Raw genomic sequence first — 16810 nt, 5'->3', positions numbered from 1 at the left:
CTGCTGTGTGGCAGAATGTCCCAGACAAACAGGGCTGTCCATCTTGTCCATCCAGCTGCTGCCTGTCCGCGCAGTTCTCGTCCTTTCTCCCCTTCCTCCTGGCCTTTGCCTGGCTCATGCCAATGTCTGATTTGCATCATCCATCACAGGACACAGCAACCTGACTCTGCAGGCCTGAGGAACCGGCACCACCACTGCAGATGTGATCATGTTCAGGTTTTCTGATCTTCTGTCTTTGCCCAAAGTCTCTGGTGACTGTAACTCCATCCTTCGCTTTCTACAGGCAGCTCCAGAAGTTGCTGTGAATTATCAAGTCACCCTGTCTGCTACCAGTCATGGTGTTGAACCAGTTGTTCAGCTTGTTCTTGACCAGCACTGCTGACCTCACCTCTTCATAATGTTCTTCAGCAGCTTCTTACACATATCATATAGCCCTAGGACACTCCACACACCTATTGCAACATTCCGGGTCAAATGACTTTTTGAAATTGTGCAACTGAAGAGATGAAGTGCTCCCTGATATCTCTGTGCTTGCCAAGGACCAGCCTCTTGCACTGGTTTTGCTGCACTGTCCCTCTTGCTCTGTGGAAATGATTTTACCTTCTGACTCCTCCAGCAAGGAGCGCGGTGAGGAATTTCCTTGGGTATCAGGAAACACACAATGTTCAGAAGGTTCCTTGTGGAAGCTCACCTACTAGGAGCACTTTTCCTTGTTTAAGGGACCTTTTCTTTCCTGATCACATGCAGGTGCCTGGTTGGGCCAGTGACCCATGCCACAGCCACATCAATCCATTCTCAGCCCCTCAGAATTCTTCAGTCTCCCAGCCTTTAGTAGAATTATAGAATGGTTTGGGTTGGAAGAAACCCTAAAGATCATCCAGTTTCAACAGACCTAGCATGGGCAAGGACATTTTCTGCTAGACCAGATTGTTCTCAGTCCTGTCCAACCTGGACTTCAACACTTCCAGGGATGAGGCAGTCTCTCCAGTCAACCCGTGCCAGAGCCTCACCACCCTCACAAAGCATTTCTTCCTAATATCCAATCCAAACCTGCCTTCTGTCAGTTTAAAGCCATTCCCCCTTTTCCTGTCATGACATGCCCTTGTAAAAAGTCCCTCTCCAGCTTTCCTGCAGGCTCCCTTCAGGCACTGAAGTGCTGCAATAAGATCACCTCAGGGTCTTCTTTTCTCCAGTGCAATTCTCTCAGTCTTCTTTGCACCTCTGCTAGCAAGATCTTCTTGTCAGCCTGCTTCTGAAGCATTATAATCTCCCAGACACTGAGAATCTCTAAATCTCTTGATGGGTCATCTTTAAAAACTCTGGTAATATTTCCCCCATCTCTTCAGCCTGTCCTTCTCTCAAAGCAGGGAGATCTCTTCAACATTAATTCAGAAGACCCCAGGGGAAATCCAGGTCTTGCTCTTCCTCTCCTTGATAATTTGCCAATCAGAGCTTTTCAGCTTTGTTGACTGTTTAGTTTTTGCATTTGCACTTCTTTTTGCTTACACAGAGTCTCATGAGAGCCTGCAGGCCCTTGCCATGCCTGTCCTGGTTAGTATTGCCTTTGCTGTTTTCTGACATGCGCCAGTCAGCCACAAATGTCAGTCACTGGGCACATGAGAGGTTCACTCCCAAGGTAAGGCTTAGGCACGCCTTGATGGTACCAAAATCACCTGAAATTCTTCAAAGAAATCAAGGAAGTTCTTCCTCAGCATCAATCATGGGAGCCCATGGAGCTGTGGGCATCAGGGAACCTGGTCCACAGCCCTGAACAGAAAGGCTGATTTCTGTAAGGTGACAAATCTTGAGTTTACCAGGTTTGGTTTTTTTATAAGTGTGATTTCCTGCTGATGCCTCTCTGGTGTTTTGCATCCCTGCCTTAAAACAAGGTTTCCCCATGCAGTGTCACTCCCTTGTCTGTCCACCTGATTTTCCAAGGCACACAGGACTGTGCTGGAATCTTTAACTGGCTCATTAGCAGTGAGATTTTACCCAAACTGATCTCAGACTCCTGTTTCTGCTGGCCAAAACTTCCATTAGCAGCAATCCTTTTGCTGGGCCACTTCCCCTCATCAGACACTGACCAAGCTGGAGACACCAGATAGCCAAGAAGAGTGAACAGACTTCAAAACGTTTCTTTACAGAAGCCCTTACAGTGTCACTGTGGTCAGCTATCTCTGTGTGACTGGCTGAATTGAGCCCCTTCTCTCTGTCCTGCTTCAGTTCTGGCTCCTGACTCTATCCTCAAGTTCCAGGTTTTGCTGAAATATTTATAGACTACAAACAAGTCACCCCTAATATTCCCTTCCTGTAAGGCATTAAAGAGAGTTCTTTGAGAAGCTTCAAGGCACAGTTGCACATTGTGTGGTGGTATCTGCTCACAAACATGGTCCCAGTTTTAGCTTAAATCCTGTAGGGTATTTGCATTGTATTTAACTGGATAATAAACAACTTCATCCCTGTTGTTTTACCCTGTTACTCATGATTTTATAGGTGTCATCATAATTTCATAGAGCATCAATATGGAGTTATTACAATTTCTTATTCTTGTGCCTCATTCACCCCAAAAGCACAACAAGGAACAGCTGATTGTTCTCAAGAACCACAATAACCTCTTTAAAAAATTTTCATTTTTGATACAGACTCCATCACTTCTTCAAAATCATCTTTTTTCCTAAATGTGTCCTTTTTCTTTTCCATATCAAAAGACATCCTGCCCGTTTGCCCCCCTTCCAAGGCAGAGATAAATCTGTGTCAGTGAGCTGTTCTCTTCCTTATTTAACACTCCATACCCTCAATTTTAGACTCCTTCACAATTGGTAGACAACGATCCTTTATTTTCCCCCTAAACTGATGACAGAAACAGAATAATGAACAAATTTCCACCAAATTTCCCTGAGCAGACACTTGGGGATTCATTTTTCACAGTGAAATTCTGAGATCTTGGTTTAACCAGCTGGATCCACTTAATTTGCACTATGGTGATTTTATACCAGTTTGTAAAACCCACCTCCAAGACAGAACTAATCAAACACTTTCAGAAATCAGTTACATCAAGAGTTGCTCCCTCTTGCTGGAGAATAACAGCAAATTAATTTGACAAGGTCTATTTTCTACCTACACACACTCACTGGCATCAGTTTCACTGCCTTCCTTTAAGAAGGAAATTAATCATTAATTAAAAGATGCACCCATACATTTCCTGCCTTTAAGAGTGAAGGGCTGAAAATCTGAGCATCACCAAATCATTTGCCCAAAGCTTTTAAATAATCAGCCAATATCATCTTTCTTAGTGCTCTAAAACCCTGCCAGTGTCCCAAAAAAAAAAACACCAGCACTAACAGCCCACACAATACGTTCCTGGTTCAGAGATTTCTGAAACTCTTGGCTGTGAATTACCAGGACTGGCTTATCATAAAATATTTCATTTATGTGGTTGCTATTAAATAATCCCTAGTTATTAACAGAGCCCAAAATGCTTTTTCACCAGCACCTGAAACTAACACACTATCTGATTTTTTCTGCCCCAGACAAACATGGAAAAGAAATACTAATTTAATACTCCTCCATTTCCTTGTGGTGGTGGTGGTGATGGCAACAACTGTCTTTATCTACTAATAGTTTTGATTATTTTTACCTTAGCTGACTATAAATTTATGTTTTTCTGTTTCTATTACTCTTTCCAGAGTGGACATACCTCATTCAGATGAATAAGGACCAAAAGATTTTGGCCTTTACCTTACCCTGTAGGAGTGATCACTATAGAATAACCAGCCCAGAGCACCAAGCTCCATTTCAAATATCCCATTACACACAAAAAAAAACATTCAAAAAGCACAGAGATTCTTTATTTCAGCCCAGGTCAGTTTCTTGCTCTAGGCAGAAGGGATGAAGCCCTTTGCTTAACATTCCTCCCAGAAAAGACACAACCCAGTAGTACCAAGTCAGGCCACATCATTGCCAAGTGGACTTTTTTACTGTTGTAAAAATAAAACAAGGAAGGATTCAATTCATGTGATCAGAGCAAGGATTTTAAAATAGTTTGTATGAACTTAAGCCTGAGGAGAGGCTGGAGGAATGCAGGGTGCTGAGAACTTCTGCAAATGTGTTTCCAAACCCCTGGAGCGTGTGCTTAATCCAGCCACAAACAGGTGACTTCCTTCTGTCCCCCACCAGGTTCCTTTCCCCCCCAAAACACAAAAGTCAGGCTTCTTTCCCAGTTTTGGTAAAATCACTTCTGATACACAGAGTTACTGAAGCCTGGCCACGTCCCTCAACCCTTCAAAACTCTGAAATTCCCGCTTGCAACTGTCTCACTCCGGAGGTGTCTATTTAATCCCACTTTTATTGGGAGCGCAGCTCGGGGTACTTTACAGGGGTTACAAACAATGCAGCTTTTATCAAAACTCCAGCTAATCAGTCTCTAACAAGCTCTCAGGAAGGGGCTAGGCAGGCCCAGGCTAAAGCTAACCTGAGGGGATAAGAAAAAGAGGGAAAGAAAAGGATTGGGAAGAGAGTGTTCTTCTCAAACCGGATTAGTGCCCCAGTCAGCCACAGAAACATTTGTGAGAGCACAGCAGCCGTAAAAACCAGTGAGAAGTGGACACTGCAGAGCAGACACTGCTCCTTTCAACCAGGATTTGCTCCCAGCAGCCCAAAGTGCTGCAGCAGCTACAGCTTGTGATGATCTATTATTTATTCCTTGTTTTGTGACTCCATGACACTCAGCAACATAGAATTGCACTGAGAAAATATTAATATAAATAATCCAAAACATAAACCCTCAGTTTGCAGCCTGCAGAGTTTAACAGAGACCATGAACTCACAACTAAACCAAGCCTGTTGTTGGTAGCCTGAACGTGGTAGGCTGAGGACACCTCCTCAGGAAACATGGTAGAGTCTGAAAAAATCAAGAAAATGTTTGAAACCCTGATCTTATCATAAGGAGAGCTGGCAAAATTAGATTGACAGAACTTCAGTCCAGTAGATGACTAGATACAGAGAGGGAGGAATATACATAATTCTCTTTAGGTAAGGGATAAAAATTACTTTAACCTGTGTACACGTACACAGAACACCTCTCCCAAATTCACAGCAGTGAAACATCTATTGCACACCATCAGATATTCTCTGTTAGCCATTTGCAGGACAAATCAGGAGTTGAGTGAAAAAAAGAGATGTTCTTACAGCATATTAATAGGGAGGAATAGGGAGAAAAATGCTTGGCTCTAAGGAAGGGATACTAGATCTTAAATTTAATTTGAGCTGCTCTTAGTTAATTCTTTATTGTTCTTGTGGGTGGAGACACTGGAGTACTTCAAGAGAAAACATAATTTTTCCATCTTGCCTCTGAGGATGAAGAACTCATTCCCAATTTCACTGATCACTCTGGAGAAAGATAGAAAAGAATTTTTACTGAGCAGATTTTATGTAGACCACGGAGTTACCACCTTGCTCCTCGCCAGCCCTGGGGAAAAAGCGAGACTCAGATTGCAAATGCAGCCAAAACAAAACAAACCTGCAGAGATCTGGAGCCATTGAAGGGATCCTGGTTTCTCTATCCTCCTAGTAAAGCCAAGAGAAGCCAATATGGGCTATTGTGTTCTGTTCCCCCAACACACACCCCGTTCCCAGAGCTCAGCATCCTTGGGAAACGCAGAGAGGTCCAGGGGGGTGCAGCTATCTGTTCCCACTGCTGGGCTGGGCGCTCAGCTCTGAAGCATTTTCAGGTTTCTGTGTTCAGCTGTACACACACCTGAGATCCACACCAGGAAAGTGGAGCCTGTACCTACACGTTCAGAGGAGCAGGGCCCCAGAGGCACAGCCAGTGTCTCCCTGCAGGGGGAAAAGTGTGTGCTGCGTGCGTGACAAGGACAGGCACAGCACCTGAGCCAACGGTGGGGATGGCACCAGGCAAGGATGGGGAGGATCTTGCTCTCCTGCAGCACTTGGGAAGCCTCGAAACACTCTCCAAGGCAGCTGGCTGGAGAGGTTTGCACTTAACCCCAGCTGGCTGGGGATGCAGCTCAGCCCAGCTTGAGGTGCCACAGGCTCCTCTACCCAGCACAGCTCACTGCCCACTCACAGAGCCAACAAAGCTGCTGAAAGCCAGCCCCAAATCTGCTCCCAGTGATGGACACTGACCCCAGACTCCTACCTTGAAACTGATTTCAGTTTGGTGTTTCGTCATCTCTCGCCAGCTCCCTGGTGTGTTTCTGCAAGGCAAATGTCTCCCAGAGCTCTCCAGAAAAAAGAGCAGCATTTAGAGAGCAGAGAGGCAGAGTGCTGGACCTCCTCATGCTCTCCTCATGCCTTGGCAGAAGAGAGCAGCAACAGGTCTGTACTGAGAGCTGATGATGTTTCGAGGCAACCCTGCATGCTACTTGCAGGATAAATAAGAAAATTAAATGTTTTTACAGCCGTCACAGCATCAAAGCTTTATTCTCTCCACTCTTTAAATTAAGTGTTGGTTTGTATATCCATGCCATCCCAGCTATGTAATAACCTCTCTAAAGCTATTTTTGTTTCACATTCCTTACTATTTGGTAAAGCAAGCTGGAGTTTTCTGAGGACACGCGTTTTTATTGGAGCTAATTCAGCATTATTTTCTAACCCGTTTCCTTTGTTGGAGGCAGACAAATCAGCTAAGGGAAGCTCGAAGGCAGCACCCCATGCCTGTGAGGGAAACTGCTTTCCCCGCCTCGCCATAGCCGGGCTGCTCCTCTAGATGGCTCTGCCTTTGCCCAAAAACATCAAATCCCTGGAGGAAAAGCCTCAATTTCGAGCGATACGGAGATAACACTGACTGCTCCTCTCCCTGCTGCAACGATCGCGGGGGTTTTGGCCAAACGGATAAACACAGATTTGTTGCAATTTTAGAGAATAATATTTTCGGCTTAGCTCTTCAGACTCAGAGGGAAATTGCTTTTTAAAAGTCTACCTGTTTCTTGTCCTTTAAATTTCCTTTCTAGCTGTGATTTCTCTGTAAACTGTTTGGTTTGGATGCCTGCTGTCCCGTCAGTCTTCAAACCGGCATTTTCCGGCGCGACCCTGCTCTAAAAAAGATAAGGAGCTGTTATAAATCTTAAAGAGAAGGAATCTGAGAAGGGAAAAAGCACCTTGTGAAACATAATGTAAAATTTTCTCCTGCTGTTCTGGGTATCCAAATACACACGGGAAGCTTTTTTCCCAAGGGGTGCAAAATAAAATCAGCAAAAGCAACAGTGACAGCAACAAAATAACAATAGAAAAAGAAAACACACACACACACACAAAAACCCAAAAAAAAGAAAAAACAACCCAACAAAACCCCCAAAATCTCTTTTTATGATTAAAGGAGAAAACCCCAAATCCTAATTCTTTAACCAGACACTTTTCAGTTATTTTCTGTCTCAAAAAAGGTTTGTTCACTTGTTTCAAAACGAAAAACAAAGTTGAAAATCCTTCAACTTAGGCATTATACGCCTGCTCAAATCACGCAGGGGATGAAAATTTGGGATTGAAGTCAGCTCGGTAAAGCTTCACTGGTTTACACGTGCTTTTATAACTATTTTATGGAAGACATAAAACGTAAAGACTTTTCCCAAACCGTCCTCTCTGCCCCAAATCCTGCTGTCAGACCAAGACACCCGGCGCTTGCAGAGAGCGCTTTGTGTGTACACCAGGAAAGGGCATTTTTTTGGCATTTTTACCAGCAGAAAACTGAGTAACAGCTTCATTTAAGAACGGGGGATGAAATGTACATCTCATGTACCTGGTATTTAGACAAAGTCTCTAAATCGTCCCGCACCATTGACCGTATTTTTGTTGTTACACGTGTGCTTTGCCCCGGACCAGATTTGCCGGAGCTGGCCCCTGTTAGATCCCGGGTGTCGGGATCGTTATGAACACCGAGAGCTTTTTCTCTGCAAAAGGATGCACTTTTCGTTCAGGCTGCCCCGGAGCACTAAGGCGAAAATAACTTTTATTCACCAAATCTCGCCCTGCAGCCCGTTCCGCCCGCGGTACGAGCGAAGACGCCGGTGGGGTTTGTTTGTTTAATTTCGGGCAATTCCTTATCCAAAATTAACGAACGGCGATCTCAGCCGCGGCTGTTGGGAGACGGGCGGCAAAACTAAACTTCAAGAAGAGAGTTTAAGCGAATTCCTCCCTTGGCGCTCCCGTCGAGGGAAGAGCAGCGATGCTCATCCCCCTCCGACCTCAGCGGCAGGATCGGGGGCGATGGCAGCCGTGGGAAAGCAGGATGGCATCCCAGAGCGCCGGGACAGCGCGGACAGCTCCGGGGGGCGACCGGGAGAGACCCCCAGGTCGGCAAAGCGGGGGACGGGCACAGCACGGGGGGTGGGTCCGGCTCGGGGATGCTGCCCCCGCGCTGCCGGGAGCCAAATCCCTGGCGCCTCCCGCAGCTCCCCCGCCGGTCCCTCCCCCATCGCCGCTCTCGGGGCCCGGCCTTGCCCCTCTCCGCCTCCCCGCCCGCCGCCGAGCCGCGCTACTGGCTGCTCGCTGCGCGCCGCCGCCGCCCGCCCAGCCCCGGCCCCGGCCGCGGGCGGGGAGTGCGGGCGCACGGCAGCGCCTATAAGGGCGCCGCGCCGCAGCCCCCCGGGAGTTTTTGGTCTAGGGCCACCGGGGCCGCGGGGCGGGGGGTGTCGCCGGGAGAGCACGGGAGCGGGGGGGAGCGCCGGCCGCCCTGCATGGCCAGGGATTATGAGCGCCGGTGAGTTGCAGCAGGCGCAGCCCAGAGCCTCGGCGCCGGCGGCCGCCCCCGCGCCCCCGCAGCCCCGCAGCGCGCAGGAAGCCCCCGACATGGCCGTGTACTGCAGCGAGAACTTCAGCGTCTACCCCCAGCCCAGCCTTCACCCGCCCGGCGCCGCCGCCGCCGCCGCCGCGGCCGCCGCCGCCGCTGCCGCCGCCGCCGCCTCCTCGGGGCAGCGGGCGGGCGGGTACGCGCTGGGGGATTACGGGGCGCCCGCCAACGCCGGGTACCTGTGGGGCATGAACAGCCCCGCGCCCTACCTGCAGGGCCCGCCCGGCGCCGCCGCCGCCGCCGCGCCCTTCCTGCCGCCCGCCTCGTACGGCTGCTCGCGGGGCGGGCAGCTCGTGGGCTCGCCCCCGGCGCCCGGCTCGCCGTCGGCGGGCGGCGCGGAGCTGAGCTGGCTGAGCCTGGCCAGCCAGGAGGAGCTGCTGAAGCTGGTGCGGCCGCCCTACTCGTACTCGGCGCTGATCGCCATGGCCATCCAGAGCGCGCCCGAGAGGAAGCTCACCCTCAGCCACATCTACCAGTACGTGGCCGAGAACTTCCCCTTCTACAAGCGCAGCAAGGCCGGGTGGCAGAACAGCATCCGCCACAACCTCAGCCTCAACGACTGCTTCCGCAAGGTGCCCCGCGACGAGGACGACCCCGGTGAGGTGCCGCGCCGGGCGGGAGGGATGGCTGGGCAGCCGGGAGTGGCGGGTGCGGACACCGGCACCGCCGTCAGAGAGGGGCGGCGGCGTCCCCGTGGCCGGCGGGTCCCCTGTCCCCTTCTAGTCGGGCGCTGTCCCGACACCGCGCTCCCCGTCCCCCCAGGGCCAGCACTATGATGAGCCCGCGTTTCTCCATCCCTTCTAGTCGGATGCTGGGATGGGACCGCGCTGCCCGTCCCCTCGGGGGCAGCGCAGTGATGAGACCGCTCTGCCCCGTCCCCTGACCCGGGCGCTGTGATGTGACCCTTCCCTTTCGCCCCAGCCCGGCCCGGCGCTGCCCTGCGAGAGGTGTAGGCGGGGGCCGGCCGGCCCCAGCCCTCGCCCCCTCCCCGAGCAGCCCGGGAGCGCCGGTTGTGCAAGGCCCGGCTCCTTCGGCCCGTGATTCACGGCTCCCCTCCCTGCCCGCCGCTGCCCGGGCCGGCCCCGGGGCGCAGCCGGTGCCCGGGAGTGGGCGGAGGCGGGCCCGGACAGCGCTGATCGGCCCGGCGGTGCCGGGACGTGCCGGGCTGGAGCCGCTCCGGACCTTGTGGGGTCACTGCGCCGTGGGCAGGAGGCGAGTGGGGACAGCTGGTGCCACCACAGTACCCCGCACCAAAGCTTGTGCAAGGGGCAGCTTCTCTGCAGCCCCCGCAGCTCAGCGCTGCTGGCCTGCCGTCCCCTCGGAGTGCCTGAGTGTGCCAGCCCGCCTCTCCATCTGCTTTGCTATGATCCATGGTCCGGGCACTGCCTTGTCACCACAGCTGAGATGGCTGTAAGTGGCCCAGCTTCTGTGAGGCAGCCAGAGCAAGGGGAGCCATTCTTCACATTCTCCTTAGCCAGGCTGGAGGTACAGGTGCAGATCTGTTTGTGCTTTAGGATGAGGAGATTCTCCTCTTCTATGTGGCCTTAAGGTGGGATGGAGGGATGGAGGTGGAAATGTCCTGGAGACAGGTTTTGGATCTTTGTACTGGACAACAGAGGGAGTAGGAGCAGGTGCAGGAGGGATGTGGGTTCTGTGCCAGTTGGACAAGACATGGATGCTGCTTATCTGTCAGTAGCGGGGCTCGCTGTCGCAGAAGTTGACTTTCTCTCTTGTGTCTCCTGTTTTCCACCAGGGAAGGGAAACTACTGGACCTTAGATCCCAACTGTGAGAAGATGTTTGACAACGGGAACTTCCGTCGCAAGCGCAAGCGGCGCTCTGAGCCCAACGCGCCCGCGACCGCCTCTGCCACCTCCTCTCTGGGGGGCCTGAAGGCTGAGGAAGAGCGACCCATCCCAGCCACAGGCAAACCATGTGGAAACAGCCCCCCCCCAGAGCTGGACCCCTCACCCTCTGCCAGGGACCATCCCAAAAGCTCCTCTCCCTCCAGTATCATTTCATCCACGCCCAGCTGTCTCAGCACCTTCTTCAGCGGCATGAGCTCCCTGAGCGGCGGAGGCAGCCGGCTGACAGGGGGTCTCAGCAGCGACCTTCATCACAGGAACTTCTCTGCTGGACAGCTGAGCAGTGGCACTTTCACCCCTTCCAGCAGCTCTTCTCAGGAGGTGCCTTCCCCAGACCAGCTGCAGCGGGTCGCGGGACCTTCCCCTGCCTACTACAGCTCCTTCCACCCCAGCAGCGGCAGCCAGGGTGCCCAGTACAACCACTACTACAACTTCACAGTCAACAGCCTCATCTACACACGGGATGGGACAGAGGTGTAGGGTGCTGGGGCAGCCAGCCAGCGCTGCAAAGGGAAAGGGAGTTGGACCGTGCGCTTTTGCAAACAGCATTTCAACGTGGACACTTCCCAGGAGTTCTTCCAGGAAGACTGATCTTCTCACCTTTCGAAATAAGAACACCCCTTAAGCACCAGCAGAAGGCAGATGCAATGTTTTTCCCCCCTTCCATGAAAGCGTTAGGTGGTGTAGATGGTTTGCCATCTAAATTCTGCAGGCGTGAACTGAATTAATGTTTTCAGAGGTTTCCAATCCTGAATGTAGAACAAGAAGTTTAAAAACCATAGCCATAAAGTGGTATTGGCAAGAGACAAGTGTAGACATCCAGTGAGTCTTAGAAGAGAACAGGAAAAAAAATGAAGAGATTTCTTATGAAGTGCCTTGTACAATGTATTAAAAAACCTCTTCTGCCAGCAATTGCCTCTGTAAGCCCTTGCTTGTGCCCTGATCCTGCAATATGCAATGCACGGGGGGAGCACCCTGTATAAACACCCACCCAAAACCTCCTCAAACTCAGAGGGTCTTCCTGTGCCTGGCATATTGTACAGCAGGGCTGTGTCTTGTAAAACAATCTTCTTTCCCCGAGCTTAGTACCAAAGAGAACTCTAGCCACGCAGCTTTAGCACAAGAATAAACACTGGGGTATTTTTATACATATTTGTACGTAATGTAACTCTTCTGTACATACGTTTCTATGTGGTTTTATATTTGTAAATTATGCTCTGGAGCTGTACTTATTTATAATGTGTTTTAAACTTTGTTAAAGTTTATTTTACTTTGTTTCCCTCCCTTTTTGTTGTTTTATTTGTTTTGAATTTTTTGTTGGTTTTGTTTTTGTTTTTAGTGTATTACTGAAACTTTTCAGGCTGAACAGCTGTCGGGAATAAAATATTAACAATTGTTAGATATTGGCCTGGTTCATCAGTATGTTTGAAGTATTTTAAAAGTCTGTGGGAGACGGGTTTTTCTTTCACATCATTTGGGATAAAAGGTGTAAAAATTTATTAACAATTTCATCTGTGCAGTGCAGTGGAAAAAAAATGGCTTTGTTCCCAAAGGAGACATATCTGAGCTGGTTTGCAGTTTCTTGGAGTCTCACTGTGCAGTGTGGGCTCTATGTCGTTTTTGTTTGTTTGTTTTTCTCAACGGTCTGAATAGCAACTGTCCTTTTTCAGCCCGGTTTGGTAAAAAAAAAAAAAAAAAAAAAAAACTCAAAAAAACCCTGCAACAGTAAAAGAGGTGGGGCTGGTCCCAGCGTGGTGCCAGCTAGCAGGAGGCCCAGTCCGTTTTGCAAATCAGTTTCTCTAATGGGATTGCACCTGCTTACACTGCCGGCCAGTGAAGAGCTGGGAGCAGTCAGCCAGAGGGCCAGGCAGCACTTTTGGGAATCTTTCCTGATTTCCTGCTGCTGGGAAAGGAGAATCCATCCTCCAGCAGCCATTGCGCTGCACCCCCTCATTCCTACGAGCTGTTTGTCGGGGGCTGTGTGCAGCTAGAGCACAAATGTAGGTGTCTTCACGAGGAAAGTAGCATCCACAATGAAGTTAAGCGTGAAATTGCAGCTGTTTAACGCTCGGGCATCTGCCGTGGTTTAGGGCCATCCCTGCAGGCTATTCCCAGCACAGAGCTACCTGCAGAACATACAGGGCAGTGATGCAAGACAAACCGCTGGCCTGATCCAAAATATAATGAAGCCGTGACGAAACGTCAGATGACTTCCATGTGCTTGGGATCTGGACCAAGAACTTGCCCCGGCACTGGCCAAGCGCCCTTTGTGCAATCGCTGGGACCGGTGGGCGGGTGGCAGCTCCTGCCTCTCCCCCTCCCCCTGGCCCCTTCCCAGCACAGATATCATCTTCCTGGCTTTAGGGGTAATTCCTCCTGATTTAATTCCATCTCGGGTGTTGCAGTGGCAGCGGTAATGGGAGGGAAAGGGCAGAGTGACAGGAGGAAAAGGGCAAGGTGGTCAGTCTTGTCCTGCTTTCAATGCCACCAGGTGTGGAATAGCTTTATTTGGAGTTTGGACACCGAGTGTGATCTAAGAGCAGTGGAGGGATTCCCAACAGCTCTGAAAGATAAAGATCCAGTCCCTAAGTAAGCCAGGAACTGCATACTTGTGTATCTAAGTGATCATTGCACCCCTTCTCCTCTCTGGCAGCCTGCTCTCAGACTTTAGCAAGCATTGAGCCAATGCAGGACACTCGTGTGTGTCCAGCTCGTGTTCTTCCACTCAGATTTTTTAAATTTACCCTCTTCCATCAGCTGTGTCTCTGCAGGCATTACCCATAAATGTTTGAGGACACAGGACCAATGACAAATTCACGTGGCTACTTCCATCAGCTGTGTTTCAACACAGTACCCATAAACTTTTGCTCCTGAGGATCCCAAATATGACAAATTTGTATTTCAGGGTGCTCTGCACCTGGCAGTATGTCCTCAGCAATATCCCACGGTTCAACAGGGTTTGTGCCACTTCAGATGGCAGAGGCATAGCCAGAACTTGCCAGAGCAGAGTCAAATAAGGATTCACCCACCACAGTGCCCCAGGCCTGGTCCTGAGGGATGGTGGTGGGCTCAAGAGAGGCTTTGGCAGGTCTGGCTGTCCCCAGTGCACCTGCCCAGCCATAAGCACCAGAGCCTGCTTCTTCCAGGGAAAGCAAATCCTGAGCTGGAACCGGGGAATGTGGCCCCTCCTCCAGAGGAGCTGCCCCGGTGTGCCCAGGGGACACTTGAGAGCAGATTTTAGCAAATAGGCACCCAGTCTGCAGAGGAGACAGTGAATGAGCTAATGGCAGCCTTTTAGGTTTCCTTTTGCCATTGAAAGAGACTTCTTTTAGCAAATCTTGGGAGAGGGAGGGCAAGAGAATTGAGTTTAATGAAAAGCACTTAAAAGCAGCAGGGCTTTTGTCATGGGTTTAGGGATTTACTGAGACTCCCCGACTGAGGGAGGGGGAAGACAAAGACAATTAGCCTGCTGTCCCACCCTGAGAGTCCCCAGTCCCCTATAAATGCCAAGGCCATGCCTGGATTGGGCAGTTCTCCATGACAATGAGCCTCTCCCCAGCCCGGCTCAGGTGATGGCCCAGAAGCCCGGGGCATAGCCCACTCCCGGGGAAATCGGCCCAGAATTGTCCTTCCTTAGGAGAAAGGCTCAAACTTCAGGCCTCCATCCTCTCTGCTCTGGCAGCTCCGTGGGGATCATCCCGTAACCAGCCCTTCACAGAACTTCTGGCTTTAGGAGAGCAGTGATTTCGTGCAATTAGCTGGTAGCCCACGGATCCCAGCTGCTGGCCACTAAAGTTAAGCATCACGAGAAGTCTCATCTTTGCTTGTTTTCTCCACTCTTTTTTAGGCATCCAGAGAGCTGCCTCCCCGGCTGTGGTACTGATAAAAACGAGAGCAGGCTCCCGGTACTAAAGTGATTTCAGCATTTATTATAAGGAAAAGAAAGCCTAAAGCAAGGGGGCCCGCGGGCCGAGCAGGCGCGTTCTCATCGAGGATGCAGCGCTGGATCTTTTCAGCAGCGATGTAGGAATGTCCCCGATGTCCCAGCTGCTCCCAGAGGAGCAGCACGGTTTCAGTGGGTCAGAAGCTATCCTGTTTTTTGTCCCTTTGGATTGGTTTCTTTTTGGATCCTTCATTTGCATGAAGGTTTAAGGCACTTGATTGGCCCATTACAGTTCTGTCCAGGCTGGCTCCTTTCGCTTGGGGGGAGTGGTGCACTTTACTTAGGTGTATTATGGTATGAGTACAGTATTTCTTATAACGACCCTTTTAACCCTTTTTACAATATAATAACCAAACTAACAGTAAATGCTTAACCATCTATTAACTATTTTACAACAGTTTCTACCTATTTTTAACAGCACTGAGAAACCATGGTTGTGCTGATGACTGCAAATTCAGCTGCCTGGTACCTCGCCCACACTCCCAGCACGCACAACTCCTAGAAAAGGCATTCCCCTCTGGAACAGAAGCACAGTCCAGAGGCATTTCCAGAGGTGTGTTGGGACAGTAACACAGATGTTGCTTATTGAAGCAAGGGCGTTCAATAAATGAAGGGGCGAGAATGATGAGGACGACTCCTCATCATATTAGAAGGTGAATGAATTACTTTATTATACTAGACTATATACATTATATTTGAACTGAATTTGCTTTGTACTGACTCTTGCTCACACTGCACAGAACTGCACTCATTTCTGACTGTCTCATGACAGCCTGACAGTCCTGACACAGACTCACTTTTGGCCCTGACAGGCCAAGGGAACAAAACATTTTTACCCTAGGTAAACAATTTCTATATTGTGTTTTACTCTGGCGCTACACAGGTACAGCAAGAGGGATAAGAATTATGTCTTTCTTCTTCTCTGCTTGTCTCACAACCTCTCTCTGTTCACAGGGCATGTGAACACCACACTTGCTGGTTCCTACGTGTGGCATTTCTCCAGCACGGGGTCTTTTAACCCTGCTCAGCGCTGGCCTTATCGACCTGCCAGACCCACAGCACTTGAGCTGCTCCTCACTACAAAGGCTCTGCCAGCACAGCTGGATCGGCCCCGGCCCCTAGAGGAGACCCGGCTCCCACCAGCAAAGGGAGCTGCGGTGCCAGGGGAGCAGCGGCCGTGCGGGGCGCTGGGAGGGGATCCCAGAGGCAGAACAGAGCTATCCCAGCTGGGAGGGCATCCCAGAGGTAGAACAGAGCCATCCGAGCTGGGAGAGGACTCCAGAGGCAGAACAGAGCCAGCCCAGCTGGGAGGGGATTCCAGAGGCAGAACAGAGCCATCCGAGCTGGGAGAGCATCTCAGAGGCAGAACAGAGCCATCCCAGCTGGGAGGGGATTCCAGAGGCAGAACAGAGCCATCCGAGCTGGGATGGGATTCCAGAGGCAGAACAGAGCCATCCGAGCTGGGAGGGGATCCCAGAGGCAGACCAGAGCCATCCGAGCTGGGAGGGGATCCCAGAGGTAAAACAGAGCCATCCGAGCTGGGAGGGGATCCCAGAGGCAGAACAGAGCTATCCCAGCTGGGAGGGCATCCCAGAGGTAGAACAGAGCCATCCGAGCTGGGAGAGGATCCCAGAGGCAGAAGAGCCATCCGAGCTGGGTTTCATCACCTGCCAACTCCTTCAGAAGCGGGGCTTCAATTACCGCCACTGGCCGTGGGCTGTGGTTTGCTGCTGCTCTGAAGGTGGAGGCTTTGATTTGCCCTGTCGCTCACCAAGTCTGTGGAATTCAGCCGCAGTGTGTTGTTGCCTGTACAGAAGATTTTATTGCCTTTTTTTTTTTTTTAATGGTGATTAAGGGTGATTTTTCCCGAAAATTTTTTTAATAGTTCAAATGATACAACAGTGTTTGTAAACAAGTATCCCTGTCCTTGCCCTCTCTCTATTTCTAGAGATTAAAAAAAAATTAAAAAATCATCAGACTTCTTGAGATAAGGCCCTGCAAACCCTGCAGATCTACCAGACTCTGAGTGTGATGCACCTAATTCTGCCCAGCTTAAAAATGGAAGCTGGTCCTGTCATTCTTGTTCTGATAGCACACAAAATAACTAATTTTGTAGCTTGACCAAAGAGTCAAGAGGAGAATCAGGCCTGGCTGATGGTCCATGGATGGCTGACACCTCAGCTAGAAATAGCTGTGACAGA

The 16810-nt window shown here is 50.4% G+C and overlaps 2 protein-coding genes across 2 annotated transcripts in view; one reads left to right on the top strand and one right to left on the bottom strand.

The window, feature by feature from the left end:
• LOC121335234 (histamine H2 receptor-like) overlaps positions 1–7792 on the bottom strand; it is a 61147-nt gene extending 53355 nt beyond the window's left edge. Inside the window, exon 1 of the mRNA XM_041403127.1 lies at positions 7754–7792. Within this exon, the coding sequence (XP_041259061.1) occupies positions 7754–7792 (39 nt within the window). The remainder of the gene's footprint in view (positions 1–7753) is intronic.
• A 911-nt stretch (positions 7793–8703) lies between these two features.
• FOXI3 (forkhead box I3) lies at positions 8704–11146 on the top strand. The gene is made up of 2 exons (XM_041402989.1): positions 8704–9400; positions 10557–11146. The coding sequence occupies exons 1-2, from the start codon at positions 8704–8706 to the stop codon at positions 11144–11146; spliced, it is 1287 nt and encodes a 428-aa protein (XP_041258923.1).
• Positions 11147–16810: the final 5664 nt, after the last annotated feature.

The sequence above is a fragment of the Onychostruthus taczanowskii genome, unplaced genomic scaffold, assembly GCF_017590055.1.
Source record: "Onychostruthus taczanowskii isolate IOZ18803 unplaced genomic scaffold, ASM1759005v1 scaffold2, whole genome shotgun sequence".
NCBI lineage: Eukaryota > Metazoa > Chordata > Aves > Passeriformes > Passeridae > Onychostruthus > Onychostruthus taczanowskii.
The sequence above is the reverse complement of the archived record's forward strand: the minus strand, read 5'-3'. Positions and strand labels throughout refer to the sequence as shown.

Bases quoted from the DNA above. Each gene is read 5' to 3' on its own strand.
- FOXI3 (XM_041402989.1), top strand. From the start codon at position 8,704: ATGAGCGCCGGTGAGTTGCAGCAGGCGCAGCCCAGAGCCTCGGCGCCG. The intron at 9,401-10,556 runs GTGAGGTGCCGC...GTTTTCCACCAG, and splicing joins CCGCGACGAGGACGACCCCG to GGAAGGGAAACTACTGGACC.